Here is a 20,406-nt window from a genome sequence, read left to right as displayed (position 1 = left end):
TTCACCAGAAGTACTAGAAATCTGCTTTGAAATAGAAAGTTTGGGGGTTTTTAAAGTACTGATGAGAGTTGCAGTGCTGCTCCCCACATGGCAGTAGGGAAGAGTTGGGGCATTTACACAAGGCTTCATGCAGATGACAAAAGGAAATACAAGTCAGATATTCTTTTCCTTCTATTGCTGCTCTTCTTCTAACACTGCATCATCTTCTACTTACCTAGCCCAAGTAGCGTAAGATTTTCAACTGCTTCTTGATTCAGCCTATTACAACTTTAATGCCTTAACTGTAAAGAAAAATAATTATAAGAAAACAAAAAGAGGGAGACATCCCTCCTCTTAAAAGAAAGCTTCACTGACAGCCTGCAGGGGAGCATCCCTTACTGCATCCCCTACTCAAAGGGCAATGAAGTGTCTCAGCTTCATCCAAGGTCAAGCAGAACTTTAGCAGGCACATATTCCTCGTTAAGAGTCATGTGCCATCAAAGTGACAGTAACTCTTTGGGAGGCTGAGAGCCACACTTAGGAGCTGCAGGACCCCTCAGAGACTAACTGTGCAGCACAGGAGCATTTCATATCACAACAACAGCACGTTGCTTCACTAACGGAAGGTAAACAAGCATCATAGGTCATGCCCACGACAGACTAACTGCACCAACAGAACTGGTTATGCAAAGGACCTCCTTAATCTGCTTCCCATTTAAATACCACTGCAACATTTAGTAAATCAAAATCACTTACTACTAAGAGTAAACACTCAGACATTTCTCTCTGTAGCCTATAAATTACATTTTCAGTGACACCTGGCTTATTTGATCCCTGTGCCCTGGCTACACGTATTACGTATTTACCTTTTATAACTAATTCGTTATACTTACTGCTACTTACGATAATAACTCAGGATGTAACTACCTGAATAACCCAGGATGTCATTACAAACGTTTTGTATTCACCTATGCTTATTCTTAAACTCTACTAATCACCCAATTTATATATTGCGAAAGACAAAGGAAATTTGCAGTTCCTCATCCCTCATTTATTAAACACAATGTTAAAATGCCTATTTGAAAGTCTCTTTAAAACTTCTACAGGTGTCAGTATGAAGTATTTTCTAAACCAAACAGATCAGTTTTGTTCCTCCTCTTATTTAACAGCTGTATGCCAAGTAATTAATTAATATCATAAGCCTTGATGTACTTCTATTTTACAGTTACCGACATGGTGAACTTATTTCATGGCTCGTATAGGAAAGGAATACTTCAAAGTCTGTACAATTTATTTAGTGCTTTACAAATTTATAAAAGACAAGGGAAACAGAGCAAGGAAAGGAAAAAGAGAAAATAATAATCACAAGAAGTCAATCTCTCCAGATTGATAAAGACTGGGGAGATCACAGACCACACGACTTGATGATCTGAAAGGCCCTTTCCAACCACAATGGTTCTATGGTTCCAAAGAGCCCCTCTTTTATCTGATTTCTATCAGCCCTCTCAGCTGAGCAAGGTCAAGCCCAGCCACAGTGCCCAGGGGCCTCCAAGGAACAGCCAAGTACTCCAGAAGCCAAAAATCACTCCCTGAAATCACCCCCGACCTAGCGCTCTGCATACCATTAGCAGCTCTTTGCTGCAGGAAGCACCTTCCTCCTGATCAAAGCAAAGCTAACAACTGACAATGTGGCTGTTTTTAAAAGCAGGGTTGAATCTGCTGCAGGAGGGAGATATTAACTCAGTGTCTTTGGGACAGCTTTACATAGGGCACTATGCCCTACCTACTTTATGACCACGCTGAGGATGTTTTAAGTGGAAAAAACCCTGCTCGCTTCTCTGCCTGAAAAGGGGTGTTATCCTGGCCACCCCCGCAGCAGCGTTCAGGTCCTGGGGATAAAGAGGCACTATGTAAGTGCAGATGATTAGCAAAATGCAGCATGAGACGACACTGTGCTGGATCACGGTGTTCTTCCTCCACCTGAGCAACTCCTTTTAACAGATATCAAGGTTTGACAGCTCTAGGAACAGCCAGAACAGTTACCGTCATCCGCCTCCCACTGCATTAAAACCAGAGCCTTCTAGCCACAACACAGGTGAGCAGCGAGCCAGCAATAAACCACCTAAATACTGGAATGAAAATAAGACAGGTTTTCCGCAAAGACTTTGTTTTCAAACTCTAATTACAGCCACGAGCTTGAGTGACTCTGCTGGTGCTATGCTGCTCCCATGTTTTGAGGGAAGAGAAGGGAGTCCTTGATTTATTTCAAATGTGACAGAAGTTCAGGGTTCTGCGAGGGTCACCTCAAGCAAGCACAAATATCGCCTTTCTCTTCGCAGCATGGAAACAAGCTTTGAGCCTCATGGCCCGCAAGTAGGTGTGCTTGGACTCTGGCCCTTAAAAACCACCCAAGTCCTGCCTGCAGCTACCTTACCACTGAAAGATGGACTGTCCCCTTCTGCTCCCCTGCTATGTTTTCATAGAATCACAGACTGGTTTGGGTTGGAAAGGACCTTAAAGATCTAGTCCCAACCCCCCTGCCATGGGCAGGGACACCTTCCACCAGACCAGGTTGCTCCAAGCCCCATCCAACCTGGCCTTGAACACTGCCAGGGAGGGGGCAGCCATAGCTCCTCTGGGCAACCTGGGCCAGTGTCTCACCACCCTCACAGGAAAGAATTTATTCCTAATATCTCATCTCAATCTCCCCTCTTTCAGTTTAAAACCGTTCCCCCTCATCCTATCACTACATGCCCTTGTAAAAAGTCCCTCTCCAGCCTTCTTGTAGGCCCTGTTTTATATATGAAGCAGTCAGCAAAACACAAAGAAAAGCAGAGTAGCATCCCCTGGCCAAGCGTGCTGTCCCTAGCAGCCCTCCCAGAAGCTGAAAGCACATTTTCACCCATCTTGGTCGAGTGAATCGATTTCTCTTTGCACAACACCACAGACCCATGTAGCATCATCGTGCAGGGGGAAGTCAGGCAAACCCTGCCAAGGGCAAACAGCCTGTTTGAAGATGGCTACAGAGGAAAAAACTCTTCAGCCCTGAGCTTTTTCGCATCTCTCTGGCTACACACAGCAGCAAAGAAGCTCCACAGGGAGTCACCAACAGCCATTCCCTCCATGCAGCAGAAGCAGGACAGGCAATAACACTTTACAAAGTTTCCCACAGATCTTAAAGCCATCTGCAGGTACTTACCACAGGACTAAAGCAGCATGATGTCTTAGGCAAGAAAAAAAAATAAAATAAAATAAGTATTACCTTTGCCAAAGGAATCTGGCAGTTGCTGTCGCTGCAGTTGTCCCTACGAAAGCCGCCACCACGAGCCTACGCCTGGTCCTGGGGTGATGGGCCGTCCCATGGTAACGCCGCGAAACCGCAGACAGCCCTGCTGCAACGGGAAGAAATCGAAGGCGAAACATCCTGTCGAATAAGAAGAACTCATTAGTAAAGCAACAAACAGTTTCCAGTTGTGAACTCTCATGCTGACCCTCAACCAGAGGTTGGCCCACATTTTTCCTAAATTAGGGAAAGTTACAGAAAATAACTGTCACAGATGTTTATTAGCTGTTCTGAAATAGGCGTGGAACCTGTCTAATAAAGAGCAAATTATGAGTGTTATATATTGGCATACACCTGGCTGACACTCCTTGCTGTCACATCCCAACTACTTACTCAGCTGCTCTCACAGCATTTTTCACATTCCTCTTCAGCCTTTCCCCAGCACGCTTCATTAAGAGGAAATATTTGCGCCCTCCCACTCCAGTGCCAAGGCATGGAAGATGCAGGTAGATCTTACAAGCAACTACAGCAAATAAGAGCCAGAGGGAAAGATATAGCTGGATTTTAAAAGGCAAATTAAACCAAATACCAAGCAAATCAACCAAACAGCAACCCAACCTGGTCATTTTAAGTTGCCTTAAGAAAATCCTGCTGTTCTTAAATCACTTTTTTAGCTAGCCTGGAGCAAAAACATTTATATTCAACTTTAAGTATAAGGCAAGTTTCAAAGTGTCAAAACTCGTAAAATATAATCCATACCCCGTTAGACACACAATGGTACAGAGACAAATGGGAAACCAGAGCTACAAATCTAAACATTATTACAAGGGAGAAACCTGAGCCGCAAACATGTCACCTCATCACACACACCAGCTACAGGAGACAAAGCCATTTTTGCTAGCTCACAAGAGTGAAGGTGAAGGGTAAATGTTGCCTTTGAAATGAAAAGGTGCTGCAGCTTTCAGTGAAATAAAGGTTTTATTTCTAACTGATGCAAATTCAATTTTCCGAGCGCGGGGTCCGCCTTAAAAAAAAAATTGGGAACAGAATGGTAAAAGGTTTCCCAAGGCCAGCAAAAACGTTGGAAGTGGAGAGCAGGGGAGCAGTGGCCCAATTTTTTCCTTTCGCTCCCCATTCTTGCTGTTCTATTCAAATATTCCCAGCCAGCAAATAACCAGAGAATACAAAAATAAAGTCACATCTATTGGCTTCTATTTGCTTTTGCAGCACAGGATGCCCCCGCGCCGTTCTGCTAAGCCATTAACTTCCAACAATGAGAACCTTGGGACCGTTTTGCGCAAACGCATCTCACACGTGGGGTGTGTTATCTCATTTCAGCTATCAAGAGTTGAATATATGACTGCCCTTTTCCGCCAATTAAAGCAACATGCAGCTCAGGATTTCATCATGTGAACCGCTGATGGGAACTTGGAGAGGGGAAGGGAGGAAGAAGAGGGGGAAGACGCAGCTAAAATATTCAGAAAATTATTTTGAGTGCCAGAGCTCAATATCTTTTAAGGCAAGAGGTGGTGGAGACGCATCTGAAGACTTCAGAGGACAATCAAGAAATATGTGACAAGGGGAAGGAAAGCATAGATACTGAAAAATCATTAGCAAATCCCTTATCGGTGATTTTTCGTATCAGATCTAAGGCTTCTGCATGGTCCTGGGACACGGGAGATGGGATGGAGCACCAGCAGGTGACGGCAGGCTGGGATGGAGGTGGCAATATTGCTCCTGCTGGGTAGGGCAAAGCCAGAGGGTGTCTATCCCTCAGCACCCAGGTTTAGAGGCAAATGCCACGAACTCTACTGCTCCCAGCTAGTGCATCTGAATAGCATTAGATTCTTCTGTGCACGTATTAAAAACCAAGTTTGCAGTCAGCATTACCATTTTGTTTATTCCTTTAAAAATAAACAGGCTTAAAATTAAAGTTTTGATGGAGTACAGCCAGCCAAGAGCGCTGATTCTTCAATCTTCTCCAGCTCTGAACAACAGAAGATTGTGTTACAAAAACAGCTCTTATTTCAAGTTTAAAATTATTTCCATCCTACACAAACCTGATGCTCCCATTTCACCTCCAGGGATGAATTTCTGTTACGCAGGCAGAGAAAACTCTGCAAGTGTTATTGTCACTGAGAAGCTAATGTTGCCCTCCTTACCTGGGTTCCCTGTCCTAATTAGAGTTTTATATGCATAAGACTTAATGGATAAGGGAAGTGTTGCCAGTATAATTTAATCAGTCAACACGAAAATCAAGCCCCACAGTGCTTACTTTTGAGCTTGAAGAGATTTTTACAACATTTCAGATTGTTGGCTTTAGTAATGCATAAATGTTTGCTCTGTCTGAGCCCTAAGAAACACTAAATTATCTGCTTTGTCCAAGTAATCTCCATCCTTGATGGTGCTGGGACATTCACCCAGACAGTGATCACTTGGTAGCAATTGCCTGGGAGAGCTGAAAGCAGGCAGGTCCCATAATAACCCTAAAATAAAGAGTAACCTTATCTCAGAACAAAACAAACAAAAAAAAAGCACTTTGGAAGTTTAATTTTCCATGCTTTCCATCTGCAATTTTATAATCTCTTATAATTTTTTTTTTTAATCAAAAGCACCATGATACTTGGTATGTTTTGTTAAAAGCCCCAGGCATTTAAGATCACTTGAGAAAGCTGGTGCTCACTTTAAAAAGATTAAAAATAAGCACCTTGCCCTAACTGCAGCAATGAAAAGCTTAATGCCATGATCTGCAGTAGGATAAGGAATAAAACTGAGATAAAGTATAAAGCTCCCAAGAACTGATGTGATTACAAGCTTATAATAAGAAACAACCTCAATTCTTGCAAGATTTGATGCAATAAATTGAGTTTGGTTTTTTTTTTTTACAAGATACAACAAAATAGCTCAGAGAAAAAAAACACAACTCCAAAATACTGAAAATAAGTATGAAACATAAAAGTTATCATGATGTTCTAGCATTACTGCTACAAGGACTCTGTAGATTGTATTTTCGTTTCTAATAGATAAGCCAGTCTTATCATAAGTTCTTGCTCAGAACAGCTCTACAGTTACTTTCAGAGGCTGAATTAATATCCTTGGACAAAAGAAATAGTTAGGGCTTTTTTCCAGAAAAGAATGACATATCTGCTTTTATTTAAGCCACAGGATAGGGTATTTTTTTTTTTTAGGCAGAATAGTCAACCAACAGACCTAAAGATTTAAAAATAAAAGTTTTGTTGACTGTCTGCTCCACCAAAACCCAATCCTCAGAGCCCAAACATTCAAAAAACTAAAAAAAAAAAAGAAAAAAAATCCACTTCACCCCAAGCTGCTACCAGAAGAGATCTGACAGCCCATCCTGGTACCTGGCTTTCTCTGCCCACCTCGGCACCACGGTTTTTGTGCCCCAGCTCCATGGTTTAAGCCGTGTTTCTGCCCCAGCTGCTGCAGCAGCTCTCACAGCCATCGGGTAAGCGCTCAGGGCCTGGCTCTATGGGTACATACAGCTGGCAAGATGGAACAGCACAAAGCCTCAAGTATTTGTAATTAACCTTAATCACGTTAGCGTCTTTGACATCGAGGAAACCCACAAACCCATTAGGAAATGGGTTCTTAATCACTTCCAATCCGAGACACGATGAGCATCATTCAAACTGAGCACATCCAGATTGCTTTAGAAGAAGAAATGCAAAATTATTTCAACAGCTGCATACATTTCTGCCTTGATGTGGATATTTTACTTCCCCAAACCACAATCCTCTGCCTACTAACCTGTCGTGCAAGGAAATTCAGGCAGGCTCTCCGCTTCACCCCCCTGCCATGTCCAGAGCACCAGCAGTCCAGGATTTTTTCAGAATTGGCAGATCCTAACTATCTTTCATCCTTTTTCAGATACCAAAAGAAAAGAACAAAAAGACTTGCTCCCATTTTTCCAGCACCTTAATTAGCTGATGGTTTCAGCACTGAAAGCACTAAGTAGCCCAGCCCAGGGAAAAGGACTTCTTCGCACTTGGGTACCCCACAGCACAGAACTTTCTGTAGCCATTTTCGGCAATCCAGAAAAGCCTCAGTTTTTAAGATATAACACACTTAAAGCAGCTTTTTGATGTTGAAGCTGGCCTCAGTGGCACAAGCACACGAGAGGGAGAATAGTAACTGATAAGCTGATGAATGTTTAATTTGTAATCAGAGAAGGGTTCACAGGCAGTTTTTATTTGAACAGTTTTACTAAGACGTGGTAAGCTTGCGCATTAGTGCAGAATGTCAATTGTAAATTTAAATGAAAAATATTGTTATGTAGTAAGATCTTCTGACAAAAAAATTGCATTTATGAGGCATTGCTGTGGCATAAAGACTTCTGCAGGGATGGGTTGAGATGAAGTCACTAGGAACTGGAAGAGTTTTCTGGAGCAGTATGTTTATTAAAAAGCAAAGTTTGGCATTGCCAGAGTGCACCAAGACGTCCTGACCCAGCAGCTGCTGTAAGAAAATTCCTCACCTATTTCCCTGTCAGGCCTCGACTGTCAGTTAAATCTCATCCCTGCTCACTGAAGCCAGCAACATCAGCTCCAGAAGGCGTGGGGTGCCTTCAAGCAGAGAGCCAGCAGCAGAAGGGTGTGGGTCTCAGCTCCCAGCTCTCCTGTCTCCATCTTCTCAAGAGGATTATTGGGAAGAGGGGAAGAAAAAATTGCAATGGGGAAAAAACTATGACAAATAAATCCAATGGGAAGGAAAAGTCAAGACACAAGGGAAATGGCAAAGCAATCAGGAGAGAAGTTTCACCATCGACACTAATATAGAGATACTTAAAATAACCTGAGATACATAAATGGGGGGGGAAAAATTTAGCATCAAACCTGCCTCCACCAAAATCACGTTATTAATTTTGACTTATCATCCCCGCAGTTCTCCACACTTTCCATTCACAAACTGGTACCAGCAAGAGAGATTTGTACAAGGGTAATTCATACAAAGGGTACCTGGAGGTGGGTTCCAGCTACCGAGGCATCTGGATCCACTCCCTCCCCCATCCCCAAGAGAGACCAAACCGCTCCTGCTCTTTTCCCCTCCTGTAACTCCAAATTTTCACCTTACCCGGTGCAATTCTCAGATAAAGGATTACTCACATTACTGAAGTTATTAGCTTACTAAGATGCATAAATCAGTTTTGAGAATGAAAATGAAATCAAGCAGCAAAAGTAATTTCTTCTCAGGTATGAGATTGGGGCAGTATTTGATCACATTAATTTCGCTAGAGAGGGGAACATTTGTTTTGGAGCACGATTCAAATTGATGGAGAGTCTCGGAAGCATCAGTCGATAACACGCTGCCAGGTCTTTAGCAGAAACCTAAGTCATAGCTTGGCAATTTCTTTTTAACTGTCATTGCAGTTAAGGGTCCACCTCTTCCTAAAATCCTCAGCCCTGCAAATGCACACTTCCCACCTCTGTAACTACACGCAACCATCGCTCGTCCTCCCCTTGGGGGTGATCAGTGCCACCCCTCACACAGCCAGGATTTAGCATTAACCTTCCTTCTGCTCTAAATGCAGCTCTGTTAAAGCCCAACTACTGCATTTTGCAACATGTTTAAAAATTCCATCTAATATTGGACTACCAACACGGTCTGGTGTTCTGCAATCACCTCACCATTAACATGGCTTATTTAGTGTAACGATTTACCAGGATGATATCCATTAAGACTCCATTATTTATGCCATCCTCATCTCACCAGTTGCTTTATTCTGCCAAATTGAGCATTTAGCCTCGTTAAGTGAAAATAAACCAGCAAAACCATGGCTAGTTGGAATCCAGCTTGTTAAACTACCACTTTTACACACAGGTGTTCTTAATTTAATGCACACATCCTTATTATTAGCTATATTTAAATTAAGGAAAATGTAGGTTTCTCTGTTACTATCAGTTGCTCTAATCCCTGCCCTATTTTTAAGCTCCGCATACCCACACCTGGGCTCTCACTGCTTGAAAACAAACAGTCTGCTGGGAACTGCAGATCACCCTGAGACAGCGAGTACTGTACAGAAGAAATAACCATCTCTCCTTTGGTTGTACGACTCACCCACGCCAATTTCTGCCAAGCCTGCTGCCAAGGGAGCTTCGCCTTAGACTCAACTGAACTGGCCAGAGAAGAGTCACGAACCCCAAACACTGCCACACAGAGCTTAGATTAAAACCAAGACTGAAAATAGTGCCTGAGAACATTTAAAGTCCACTTAGGGTAGACTTTGGTGCCAACTAAAAATAGCAGAGGAAACATCACTTGGCAAGCTCCACAACAACCCCAATTCTAACCTGCTAGCTGAGTCTCCAGAGGACTTGTGAGCAGATGCAACCACCATGAACTGCAGCTTTTGGGAAAAAAAATGAAAAATAAGCGTATCCAAACAAAATACACTGGTTACATCTGGTGCAGCAGCACAGAAAATAGCACCTTCAGCAAGGAGAAAATTTTTGCTTGCTACTTCAGATAGTCTCCAGCAATGCACAGAAGGTTAAGGGGCAGCTATAATCTTCCACAGAAATAAATGCTAATTGCTGCTTTCTCCTGCTTAAAGTTTTCATTTCCCCTCCTCCCCCCAAAATGCATCCTATTGCTTGGGCTTTTCTACCTAGAAAACATTACAGTAAACCCCAGCACCAACGAACACCCTAGTAGCATCTCCACAGAAGCCAGAGGTAACTTGTAGAGCTGTAAAAACAAAAACCAAACCAAAAAAACACCTTATCTCACCCCTTATTAAGGATAATGACCCTGTTTCATGAGCTGCTTCTACTCTAGTCAGTCCAACATGAAATTTTCTTTGTGCAGACACTCTTCCCAAACAACCAGGCTGTCTTTGCAAACCAGCCACACGAGCAAGCGTACCAGAGCAGAAGCATTTTTGCAGGAGTGAAAAAATGACACCAATTTGAGGAGCAAAGGTTTGTCAGAGAACTGTTGGCAGAGGGGTAGAAAACACTTCTGCCTTTTTCTGCAGAAAGTGACTGCTGCCAGGAATACAGCTGCTTAATGACCCGAGTGATTTAACTTGCCTTGCACAATCTGTGTCGATGGGATGTGATTTTCCTGAGAATTCCTAATTTTCACACCAATCCTTGAAGCTCCTGCCCTTTCTCCAGCCAACAGCCACCTACCTGCATGTACCTTACAATAACAAACAAACAAAAAAATCCCAGAGCAGTTAAAGTAGATTTAAGAGGTGTTTATGGCTTACTTGGTTCCAAGAAAACCCGTGTTAATTCTTAACGAATAAACATGGGTTTCACAAGAAAATACTGCTGGAAGAGAAAAATGTAAGTAGTGTGAGAAGAAAGGAAAAGCTTCACTAGGGTGTGAAGGTAACAATTCAACAGGCCTGAGTTATCTGCAGGTACACATCCAGCTCCAGAAGATAAATTTCTTTTTGTAGGTAGACAGGCAGCAGTTCATCTCAGAATTTGACATGGTGAAGTCTGTACCTCTTTTCCTCTCCAACAAGGAGGAAAAAGATTTGTGAACCCACTGGGAACTTGGATTTTAACACCACTCTACAGTAATTTCCCCTTTTCCCATTCTGTCTGTTAAACAGAAACATTACCTACCCCAGTCACGGCCACTTGCTTCTTGAGAAAAATGCTTCTCCTGCCCTAAGAGCCACACTTCGATGGCATATATCCAAAGATATCTTAAATAAAAATCTTACTGAAACAAACAAAAAAGTTACAGCATCTGCGTTTCATCTACAAGACAGCAATTTCTTGGGAATTCAAGAGAAAAGTGATGGTTCCCCCCCAAAAACAGAAAAGCAAGTCTGAACCGCTGCAGTTGCTTTTCCAGCAACACATTATTGGATTAGCTTGAACTTCAGAAAGCAAAAAGAATACAGATAAGCCTGGCTAGTGCCTTGCGCTTTTAGAACACGACCTGAGGAGCTAACTTTCTGCATGAAAAAGCTGCCAACAAATACTTGGCTCCATCCAAGGTGGCCAGGCAGATAGTACACACGTGCTGACGTACTGATCTGGAGCAAACGCCCCACCAAGCAGAAGACCAGATGAGTGACAGTGCCCGACCACGATCACCCACCACCTCCCTCCCACAGAATCACAGAATCAATCAGGTTGGAAGAAGCCTCTGGGATCATCGAGTCCAACCATTGCCCTGACACCACCATGGCAACTAGACCATGGCACTAAGTGCCATGGCCAGGCTTTTCTTAAACACCTCCAGAGATGGTGACTCCACCACCTCCCTGGGCAGCCCCTTCCAATGGCTAATGACCCTTGCTGAGAAGAAATGCTTCCTAATGTCCAGCCTGAACCTCCCCTGGCGAAGCTTGAGGCTGTGTCCTCTTGTCCTTGCGCTAGTTCCTCCCTGCAGCCAGGAAACCAAAAAGCAAAATATCCATCAGCAGACAGAGGAGTTTTACTTTGCAGGCCACCAAAACTTCAGCCAACAGAAAAAAAATGAGGTTATATTAATGGAAATAGCAACCTTAAAAGCACGTGATAAAAGCCATAGTTACAAGATTGTAAGAAGAGGTGTTAAAGAAAAACTAAACACCTCCCATCAGTGCTAGAGGGGGGCAAACTCCTGGGCAACTCCAATGCAATGCAACTCCAGTGACAATCCTCCTGTATTCTTTAACACTGACTGGAGGTTAGGAGCCAAATCTTGCAGATCTTCCTGGTGTTTGTATCGTAGCTCAGATCTGAGAGAAAAAAATACAGCTACTCTTCTAGCTCTTGAAGCAAAAATGCCAGAGATGGAAAGTTTGCATCAAACTAATGAAAACACAGATGTTAAAGTGGTGGTACATAACTAGTCTATACAGACACTGATTGCAATGTTGCCATAGACAGGCTTTGGCTGCATCACAGCCTGACACGCTGCAAATTACAAAGCTACACGGATTCACAGATCTCATATTTGAAGCACAGGTCAGCTGCAGTGATGCTCACCTCAAACCATGACCTTCTTTCTCGCTGCCTACATAAGGATCTTGGGTTTCATTTTGAAGAGCTATAAACTCTATCAGTAACAGAAAAACTCTTGAGCTTGAGAGAGCCTGGAGACTTAAAAAGAAAAAACCCCAGAGAAGCCATCTATTTTCTCTTCAAAAAACACAATCAGAAAACCATTCCTTTAAGCCACTGATTTGTTTTGTGGTGGGTAGAGGAAGGGTGACAAGCTGTCACATGCTTCAAGGACAGAAAGGAAACCATGTAATGAATCAAAGGCTGTTTATGCAAAGCATTTAAGGCCACACATTCACTGCTACTATAAACTAGCACGAGCAGCTGACCTACTCCCAGGCTGTGTACTCCCACACACCTGGCTACCCAAAATTCCTGGTTACAAGGACGGGTGCTTTGGTCCACTTTACCTTCTCCTGCCCCACATCCACAGAAGTGCCACCCCAGACAAGAGGATCTCTTCACGCAGTGGTGCTGCCAGCTCCAAGCAATGGCAGGACTGCAATCAAATGCTGCTCTCGACAGAGGTTAAATCCAGAATGCATGAAAGGAAACTCCACGGCAAGTTTATCTGGGGAAAAAAATAGTCACTGCGCTCACAGACAAGGTACCAGGCAAAGATAAGCCAGAATTTACTAGCCAAGGACTTTTCAGATAATGCTACAGAAGGCGCAGTACAACAATGCATGACCTGAACAGTCAAGCTGTCTATTTTTTCTGTTTTAGAGTATCTTAAATCTTTCACTAAGGGGCAAGCCTGCCAAAGACTTTTGCAGGGTGTGTGCTTAGGTGGACAAAGTACATTTCAACTCAGATTTCACTGAGTCCTTGCATTTCTTACTAAAAGTATCAAACACATCACCCTAAAGAAATACATAGCCATCCTCCTCATTAAGAGGTAGCTATACCATCTGCAGCACACCTTTCTCAAAATCATTCTGCTTTAAAAAAAAAAGTCAAAATATTCTTCTCATATGCATACAACGCTGGGTACAACACTCAACAACCCTGGGAAACTGTTTCCTACTGAATTATCTCAAACAGCATCTGGAAAATTAACAAATAAGTTTTTTATTGCGGTACACAAGCATCCTCAACCCTACTGCACTGAACTGTGTTAAAATACTGTGCACCAGCAAGGCCACTGGAAACTTGGGAAGAATAAAACAAGTATTTCTATGTCCCAGCTCAGTCCTTTTCAAGGAATGTTACGGCAGCAAAAGGAACAGCACGCAGCAATGGGTTTTTATAATAAACCTAACACGACTGGTACAGAACTTATTTTGCTCGAGAAATGCAAAACCAGTTGTTTCCACATTCTAGATCTAAACATAGCTGATGGCTCCCTCAAATATCACCTGAAAAATGTAATGCTGACGGCACACTACTTCAAAGCCCTTCTGAGACTTCAGAAGATTTGCAAGTCTGGCAGTTTGTCCCGTTAAACTGCCTGAGGACAAGCAAGCTTACCCGGGAACCTGACTTCTCAGCCAGAGAGGCACAACAGGAACCTACACAGAGAAGTTACACACAGACTAGTAAGGCACAGGGAGCTCCAGATAGTCCCTAGTTGGCAGACATTAATGATGTAAGCAAGGCATACCATTCTTTTTCCTTCCAGAGCATGAAATTTCAACGTCTTTAGTTCAGGAACCATAATGACTATCATCAGAAGAGTTTTTGCAGAAAACAGAGGTCATTTGGAGAACAAGCTGTTTCCACAAGTCAGTTAAGAACAGGGGTTAGATGAGCTTAAGATACACTGCTGAATATGCACAATACACTCTAACATACCACTGAATACCAGAACATTTAAGAGGATGGGTATAAGCCACAGGACCCTCCATGCCCTCTTCTGGCAGCAGCTATATTGGCTAAAGAAGCTGCTGCCTGAAACCGGTGGCCACCACAACCCCCTCCAGAGTCCCAAAGAAGTGGGCAGTGATGATACCAGAACATATTTGCCTCATACCCTTGTGCTGTCCAAGAAATGCTTTGCTGCTCCAGATGGACAAGCACACACAGTTTAAGCATCTTCAGTTAGCTTTGGTTGTTGTTTTTTTAAAAGATACCTCCCTCTGTTCAAATAAATTTTTACTGAATGCATAGAACTAGTGAGTTGCATTGGGTTTTCGGGGTTTCTTTTTTGGGTGAGGTGGTTTTTTTTATATTTTATGAAAATGGCACAACTGAGGTTGGGTTGATGGGAAGCTCCAGGCAGCAGCCTTCTTCCACAGCTCGCTCCCATGCCTGCTTCACTCCTCCTTCCAAATCACACAGCACTGCCCAAGCCTTCCGACAAAAAAGTCAGCACAACTTTTCACACTGCAAAAAACACAACCTATTTTCCTACAGCTTTAGGAAAAATCCTGGGTGAACACTTCAGAACAAGAATAATCCCAAACAGGGCAGATTTAAGGGTAAATATCAGCCACATAATTAGTTCAGCAGAGTTAAATGCACCTGAGAGCACAGCCACAGCATGCTGTGAGTTGCACGCCCCAGCAGGCATCAATACCATCCTTACCTGTAGCACACGCGTATTTGCTCTCAGCTGGCGGGTCAGGCGGTCACGAAGAACGCTGGGGATTATTTCTCAGCAACTGCAGGGCTGTGTTCTAAAAACAAGAAAGAAACATAACAGAGATGATAACTCTTTGCTGCCAGCAATGCACTGCACACAGTCTCCCTTCTGGCAGTCATGCTCTGTGTACTAACGCTCGCAAATACTGACCTCAGTACTCACATCTCACATTGCCAGCCAAATAAAGCCAGGAAGGGAAAAAACAGCCATGCAGCTGATTAAAAAAAAAAAAGCCAGCCAGGCCTTTACCTTAACTCAAGTCTGAGTTGGCACTCAAGTTTCTAGAAGAAAAAGCCTCAAAAAATCCTGCCTTGTTTGACCTGCCCACCCCTGGTCAGCAGAGCCTGCTAAATAGACTCAGATTTACCACCCTTCCCAAGCAGCTCACTAAACTAAAGGCAAATACAGTACACATAAATCATGCCAGGATAAAGATCAGGCCTTTCTACACTCTCAGCAGTTTATTAACCCAAATTCACCCTAAAGGTTTTTCCAGAAACAAACTGCCCATCAAATACAGTTTGGCCATTCAACAAAGTTAAAGCTGTTTAACAAACCGCTATTAGGAAAAATTGCTTTGCCATTAGCTGTAACACACAGCAGTAACTCAGGCAGCCCTGCCAATGCCACAAGCAACCCCTACAGCAACAACAACAAACCAAAACCGGGGAGCAGAGGACTCAACAATGGGTGAGAGCCCCCCAAAACACTCCTCGCAGGCCCCCCTTGGCCCAGGCACGCCGAGCGGGGGGGTCCTCCTTCCTTCTCCCGCGGCTTTCCCAGCAGGACAAGCTGTAACGGAGGCACAGACCCTAAGGTTTATTTCATAGGGAAGAAATGACACTATTACTGCAGGGGCCATAACGTGGCACCCCAAGCACCGTGTGACCCAGAGAGCCTGAGTTCCCAGGGCAGGAGCTCTCCCTCAGCCCCTGGGCCTGGGCCTGGGCTCCCCCCTCAGCCCCTGGGCCCCCTCCTCAGCCCCTGGGCCCGGGCCCCCTCCTCAGCCCCTGGGCCTGGGCCTCCCCCTCAGCCCCTGGGCCCGGGCCCCCTCCTCAGCCCCTGGGCCTGGGCCTCCCCCTCAGCCCCTGGGCCCGGGCCCCCTCCTCAGCCCCTGGGCCCGGGCCCCCTCCTCAGCCCCTGGGCCCGGGCCCCCTCCTCAGCCCCTGGGCCCGGGCCCCCTCCTCAGCCCCTGGGCCTGGGCCCCCTCCCCGGGGCCTAGGCCTCCTCCTCAGTCCGAGTCCCCCCCTCGGGGCCTGGGCCTCCCCCTCGGGGCCCGGGCCCCCTCCTCAGCCCCTGAGTCCCCTCCTCAGCCCCTGAGTCCCCCCCTCGGGGCCTGAGTCCCCCCCTCGGGGCCTGGGGCCCCCCCCCATCCCCTGGGCCTGGGTCCGGGTCCCCACTCAGCCCGCTTCACGCCGAGCACCCGCCGAAGTGCCCACAGCCCCCTCCCGCCGCGGGGCAGAGAAGGGAAGGGCCAGCCCGAGCAGAGGCACCGCGGCCGGCCAGGCCCCGCCGCCAGCTGCAGAGGGAGCGGGCAGGACCCCCCTTCCCGCCCGGCCCCGCTCACCTCGGCCCCGCCGCCACCGCCCCGGCGGAGCGCGGACAGGCCCCGCCCACCGCGGCCTCGCTTCCGCGGGCGGGGCCATGGCGGGAGGAGGCGGGGACGGGGCGGGGCTTGGGGGTGGGCAGGGGCGGGGCCTGGGGCCGGCGGGGCGGTGCGTCCGTGGCCCCCGGGAGCCGTATAGGGCCCGGTGGGGGGTCTGGGGGGTGCCTATACGTGTCCTGGAAGGGCCGCGTGTAGGGTCTCAGGGACCTATATGTATAGGCCCCGAAATGCTTGTATATACTGTAAGAGGAGCATTTCTATAGGTCCTATATATAGGGTGTGAGGGGCTTGTATATAGGGCCTGAAAGACCTGTATGCGGGGTCTCAGGGGCTTATATATAAGTTCTGAAAGGTCTGTATATAGGCTCTCAGTGCACTTATATATAGGTCCTGAACGACTTGTGTATAGGGTATGAGGAACATATCTATAGGGCCTGTATATAGGGTGTGAGGGGCTTGTATATAAGGTCTCAGGGGCTTATATATAAGTTCTGAAAGGCCTGTATATAGGCTCTCAGGGCACTTATATACAGGTCCTGAACGACTTGTGTATAGGGTATGAGGAACATATCTATAGGTCATGTATATAGGGTCTGAAGGGCTTGTATATAAGGTCTCAGGGGCTTATATATGGGTTCTGAAAGGGGTCTCAGGGGTGTGGATATATAGAGTCTGAGCAGCCTATATAAACAGGGCCTGAAATGGTCTATACACAGCATTCAAGGGGTCTATACACAGGGTCTGAGGTGCCTATGTATATGTTTAAGGCACCAGTGTAAAATGTCCGGGGGCTAAGGCAGATGTCTATAGGGTCTGTGGGGGCTGCGAGCCCTTGGCCATTTCCCCCACACCCTATTGAATCTCCCCAGTTTTAGTTCTGCAAGAGGTAATTCTCTCCCTCGGGGCGAACGCTTCACACGCCAGAGGAGCTTCCCCCTCGCCCACGTCCATCCCCCTCGCAGACAGGCCACGGAAGTGCCCTCGGCGCTGAAAAGCCATCGGTGAGATCCTGATGCCCAGCACAGGAAGGAAAAGGGAGCTCTTCCATCGCTGTAGGAATGCAGAAAACTTGTGTTTTCAGGCGCTGACCACTTAAACAGCCAGTTCCTCAGCAGTGTATGAACTGAACTGCTTGCTCTTGCTTATTTTTTTTCCCCTGGCATATCTCGTTGAGCATTTCCATGTGTTCCCAACGATAACTCACTTTAAAAAACAAAGGGATCATCTCATGAGAAACGTGTCTCGTGAGCAGGTCATTCTGCGGGGCCCAGAACAGTTGCTGGGCTCCAGACCCCCAGCGAGCAGAGCCGACGCTGGTGTGGTGTGGCACAGCCAGAATTAGCAGGGAAATAGCACCCGTGGGCTGTTAGAACCACCCGGGCCAGGCAGCATTAACCATGTCCGTCCATTTCTCCGTGGGTTTCCTCCCTAGGCTGTTGAATTGACAAAGTCTTCATGGGAGGGTTTATTTTCCCCATTGACCATAATATTTACAAAACACCAGAGGAAATATTTCCACTGAGCTGCCAGCTGGACACCTCCCACCAACAACTTCTCAGGCACTGGGGAAGGTGGTGAAGGGCTCAGGACGATGGTCGCAGGTAGGAAACCTCGCCTGAACCAAGGTAGAAAAGGCATTTGTGCCCCGCTGCTGCCATGAGGGCAGGTCCTTCGTACTGCCCAAAGCGCTGCTGCCTGGAGGGACCGGGCTGCCTGCCCTGGGGAGCAGGGACGGGGAACCTGGCGGGGGGAAAGCACCGTGAGAGAGGAGAAAGGGGAAAGAGACGGAGAGAGGAAAAGAAGGAAGAAAGGAAGGAAGAAGGAAAGAAAGGAGGGAAGAGGAAAGAAGGAAAGAAAGAAGAGAAGAAGGGAAGATAGAAAGAAAGAAAGGAAGAAGAAACGAAGGAAAGAAGGAAGAAAGGAAGAAAGGAAGAAAGGAAGAGGAAGGAAGGGAAAGAAGAAGAAGAAAAAGAGAAGGGAAAGAAGAAGAAGAAAAAGAGAAGAGAAGAGAAGAGAAGAGAAGAGAAGAGAAGAGAAGAGAAGAGAAGAGAAGAGAAGAGAAGAGAAGAGAGAAAAGAGAAAATAAAGTGAAAAAAAGAAAGAAAAAAGAAAATAGAAGAGAAGGAGGAAGGAAGGAAGGAAGGGAAGGAAAGAAGAAGAAAGAAAAAATAAAATAGAAGGAAATGAAAGAAGGAAAGGAAAGGAAAGGAAAGGAAAGGAAAGGAAAGGAAAGGAAAGGAAAGGAAAGGAAAGGAAAGGAAAGGAAAGGAAAGGAAAGGAAAGGAAAGGAAAGGAAAGGAAAGGAGGAGAGGAAAAGAGAGGAGAGGAGAGGAGAGGAGAGGAGAGGAGAGGAGAGGAGAGGAGAGGAGAGGAGAGGAGAGGAGAGGAGAGGAGAGGAAATTACATGTGCAGCCCGTTCCCATGTGGAAACACTCCCCGGAGGTTTTATCTTCTACCAACGAATACGAAGCTGCCTGGATCCTGGAGGCAGCGTCCTGTCCTGCATCCCCGCAATCCGGTGCCCAAACTGGTGCTGGGAGGGGGTGCAGGGCAGAGGGGACGCCACAGCGGAGCAGTGGCTGCTGCAGGCTGGTGGTGATTTCAACATCAAAAATCCCTGGGAGGCTCATGTTGCTGCTTCAACCCCATCTTTGAAAACACCTTAATTTGCTATTTGGGGTGCTCAAGCACCCCAGGAAATCTGGTGTCTGTTGTTTATGAGAACGAGGGCAACGGCACGTGCTCCCACCTCTGTGAAGCAGCAAACTGCAAAGCAGCGATGGTTTTATTCATCTTTCCAGGGGCTTCACGCCACACATATGGGGCAGGGACCTCCCCGGTGACCAACTGCCTCTGCAAGCCCCGGGGCTCGGGCTCAGGGATACCCTGCAGCACCACGGGGGGCTGGCAGGAGCGCATCCCTCCCGCAGCGACGGGTGCTGCCCAGAGATGCGAACCGCAATAAACCTTTCCATGCAGAATTGAGCGGAGAGGAAAGCGGCACCAAGGGCATCGTGCCAGCCCAGCACCACTGTGATTTCAATTAATCCCATGCGCTAATAAGATTTAACCATCAGGAAAGCGTGTGACTGAGCACCTCACCCGAAGGGGGCTATGTAGGATGGCAACGGAGCTGGGAAGGAAATGAGACTCCTCAAAAACGTGGCTGGATGTCATCAACGACGGGGATTTGGGGGAATAAGTGCTGCTCCCCCAGGACAGAGCATTGCCCAGGAGTCCCCATCCCAAACGGTTCCCGCAGCAACAGGGGAACACCATATTTTTTAGCCCTTGCTCAAACTGGACAGTCACAAAATATAAACTTGGAGGCTGATTTTTGAACCGAGGGAGGGACCCCAGCAAACCTGGTGGAGGGATGCTATTTTTTCCGGGGTCGCGGTGTAGGCATGTGGGCTCCTGGGGCCGTGCCCGGCGGCTCAGGAATGGGATGGCAGCAGGAAGGGAAAGTGAGAAAGGCACGCCTGGGTCATGTGCGCCTCGGCATCTAGATCAGAGGGAGGATTCACCACTGCTGGGGAGGCTAATTTTAGGTATTTTAATTTTAGTTGCTTCCAGATGCCTCTTAGGTTGGCTCTCTTCAGGCTTTAATGAACTCCCATTAAAAAATACGTTTTCCGGAGGCATAAATAGACGGTGATTGCTCTTCAGGAACGCAGGAGGCTGCTGGAGCCCAGGGAGCCCCGCCACTGCTCTCCTGCAGTGAAAATCCTGCAGTCATTTCTAGGACAAACCCTTTGGCGAGGCTTAAGGTGATGCCAGAGACACTTGGAGAGGTCACTGCGGGGCTGGGGCGCAGCAACACGCCGAGGTCTGGCCATCACTGATGGAAACAGCAGACCCCAAAAGGAGATGGGGGGAGAACATACCACAGCAAGCAAATGCTGGCGTGTTTGGGTAATTCGGGGTTTATCATCAAGGTCCTGTGATGGGACAGGAACCACTGTCCTGCCCAGCCCAG

At 46.4% G+C, this 20,406-nt stretch overlaps 1 protein-coding gene across 4 annotated transcripts in view; it reads right to left on the bottom strand.

Moving 5' to 3' along the window:
* MICU1 (mitochondrial calcium uptake 1) overlaps positions 1-16,464 on the bottom strand; it is a 113,920-nt gene extending 97,456 nt beyond the window's left edge. For 2 of the 4 annotated variants that reach the window (XM_068416677.1, XM_068416681.1), the window contains exons 1-4: positions 16,389-16,464; positions 15,481-15,613; positions 14,765-14,855; positions 3,242-3,403 (exon numbers count right to left, since the gene is read on the bottom strand). In XM_068416677.1, the coding sequence (XP_068272778.1) occupies positions 3,242-3,402 (161 nt within the window). In that variant the 5' untranslated portion in view covers position 3,403; positions 14,765-14,855; positions 15,481-15,613; positions 16,389-16,464. Of the gene's footprint in view, positions 1-3,241; positions 3,404-14,764; positions 14,856-15,480; positions 15,634-16,388 lie in introns of all 4 variants that reach the window. The other 2 variants (XM_068416678.1, XM_068416680.1) reach the window with 2 other exon arrangements.
* Positions 16,465-20,406: the final 3,942 nt, after the last annotated feature.

The sequence above is a fragment of the Nyctibius grandis genome, chromosome 20 (assembly GCF_013368605.1).
Source record: "Nyctibius grandis isolate bNycGra1 chromosome 20, bNycGra1.pri, whole genome shotgun sequence".
Lineage (NCBI taxonomy): Eukaryota > Metazoa > Chordata > Aves > Nyctibiiformes > Nyctibiidae > Nyctibius > Nyctibius grandis.
The sequence above is the reverse complement of the archived record's forward strand: the minus strand, read 5'-3'. Positions and strand labels throughout refer to the sequence as shown.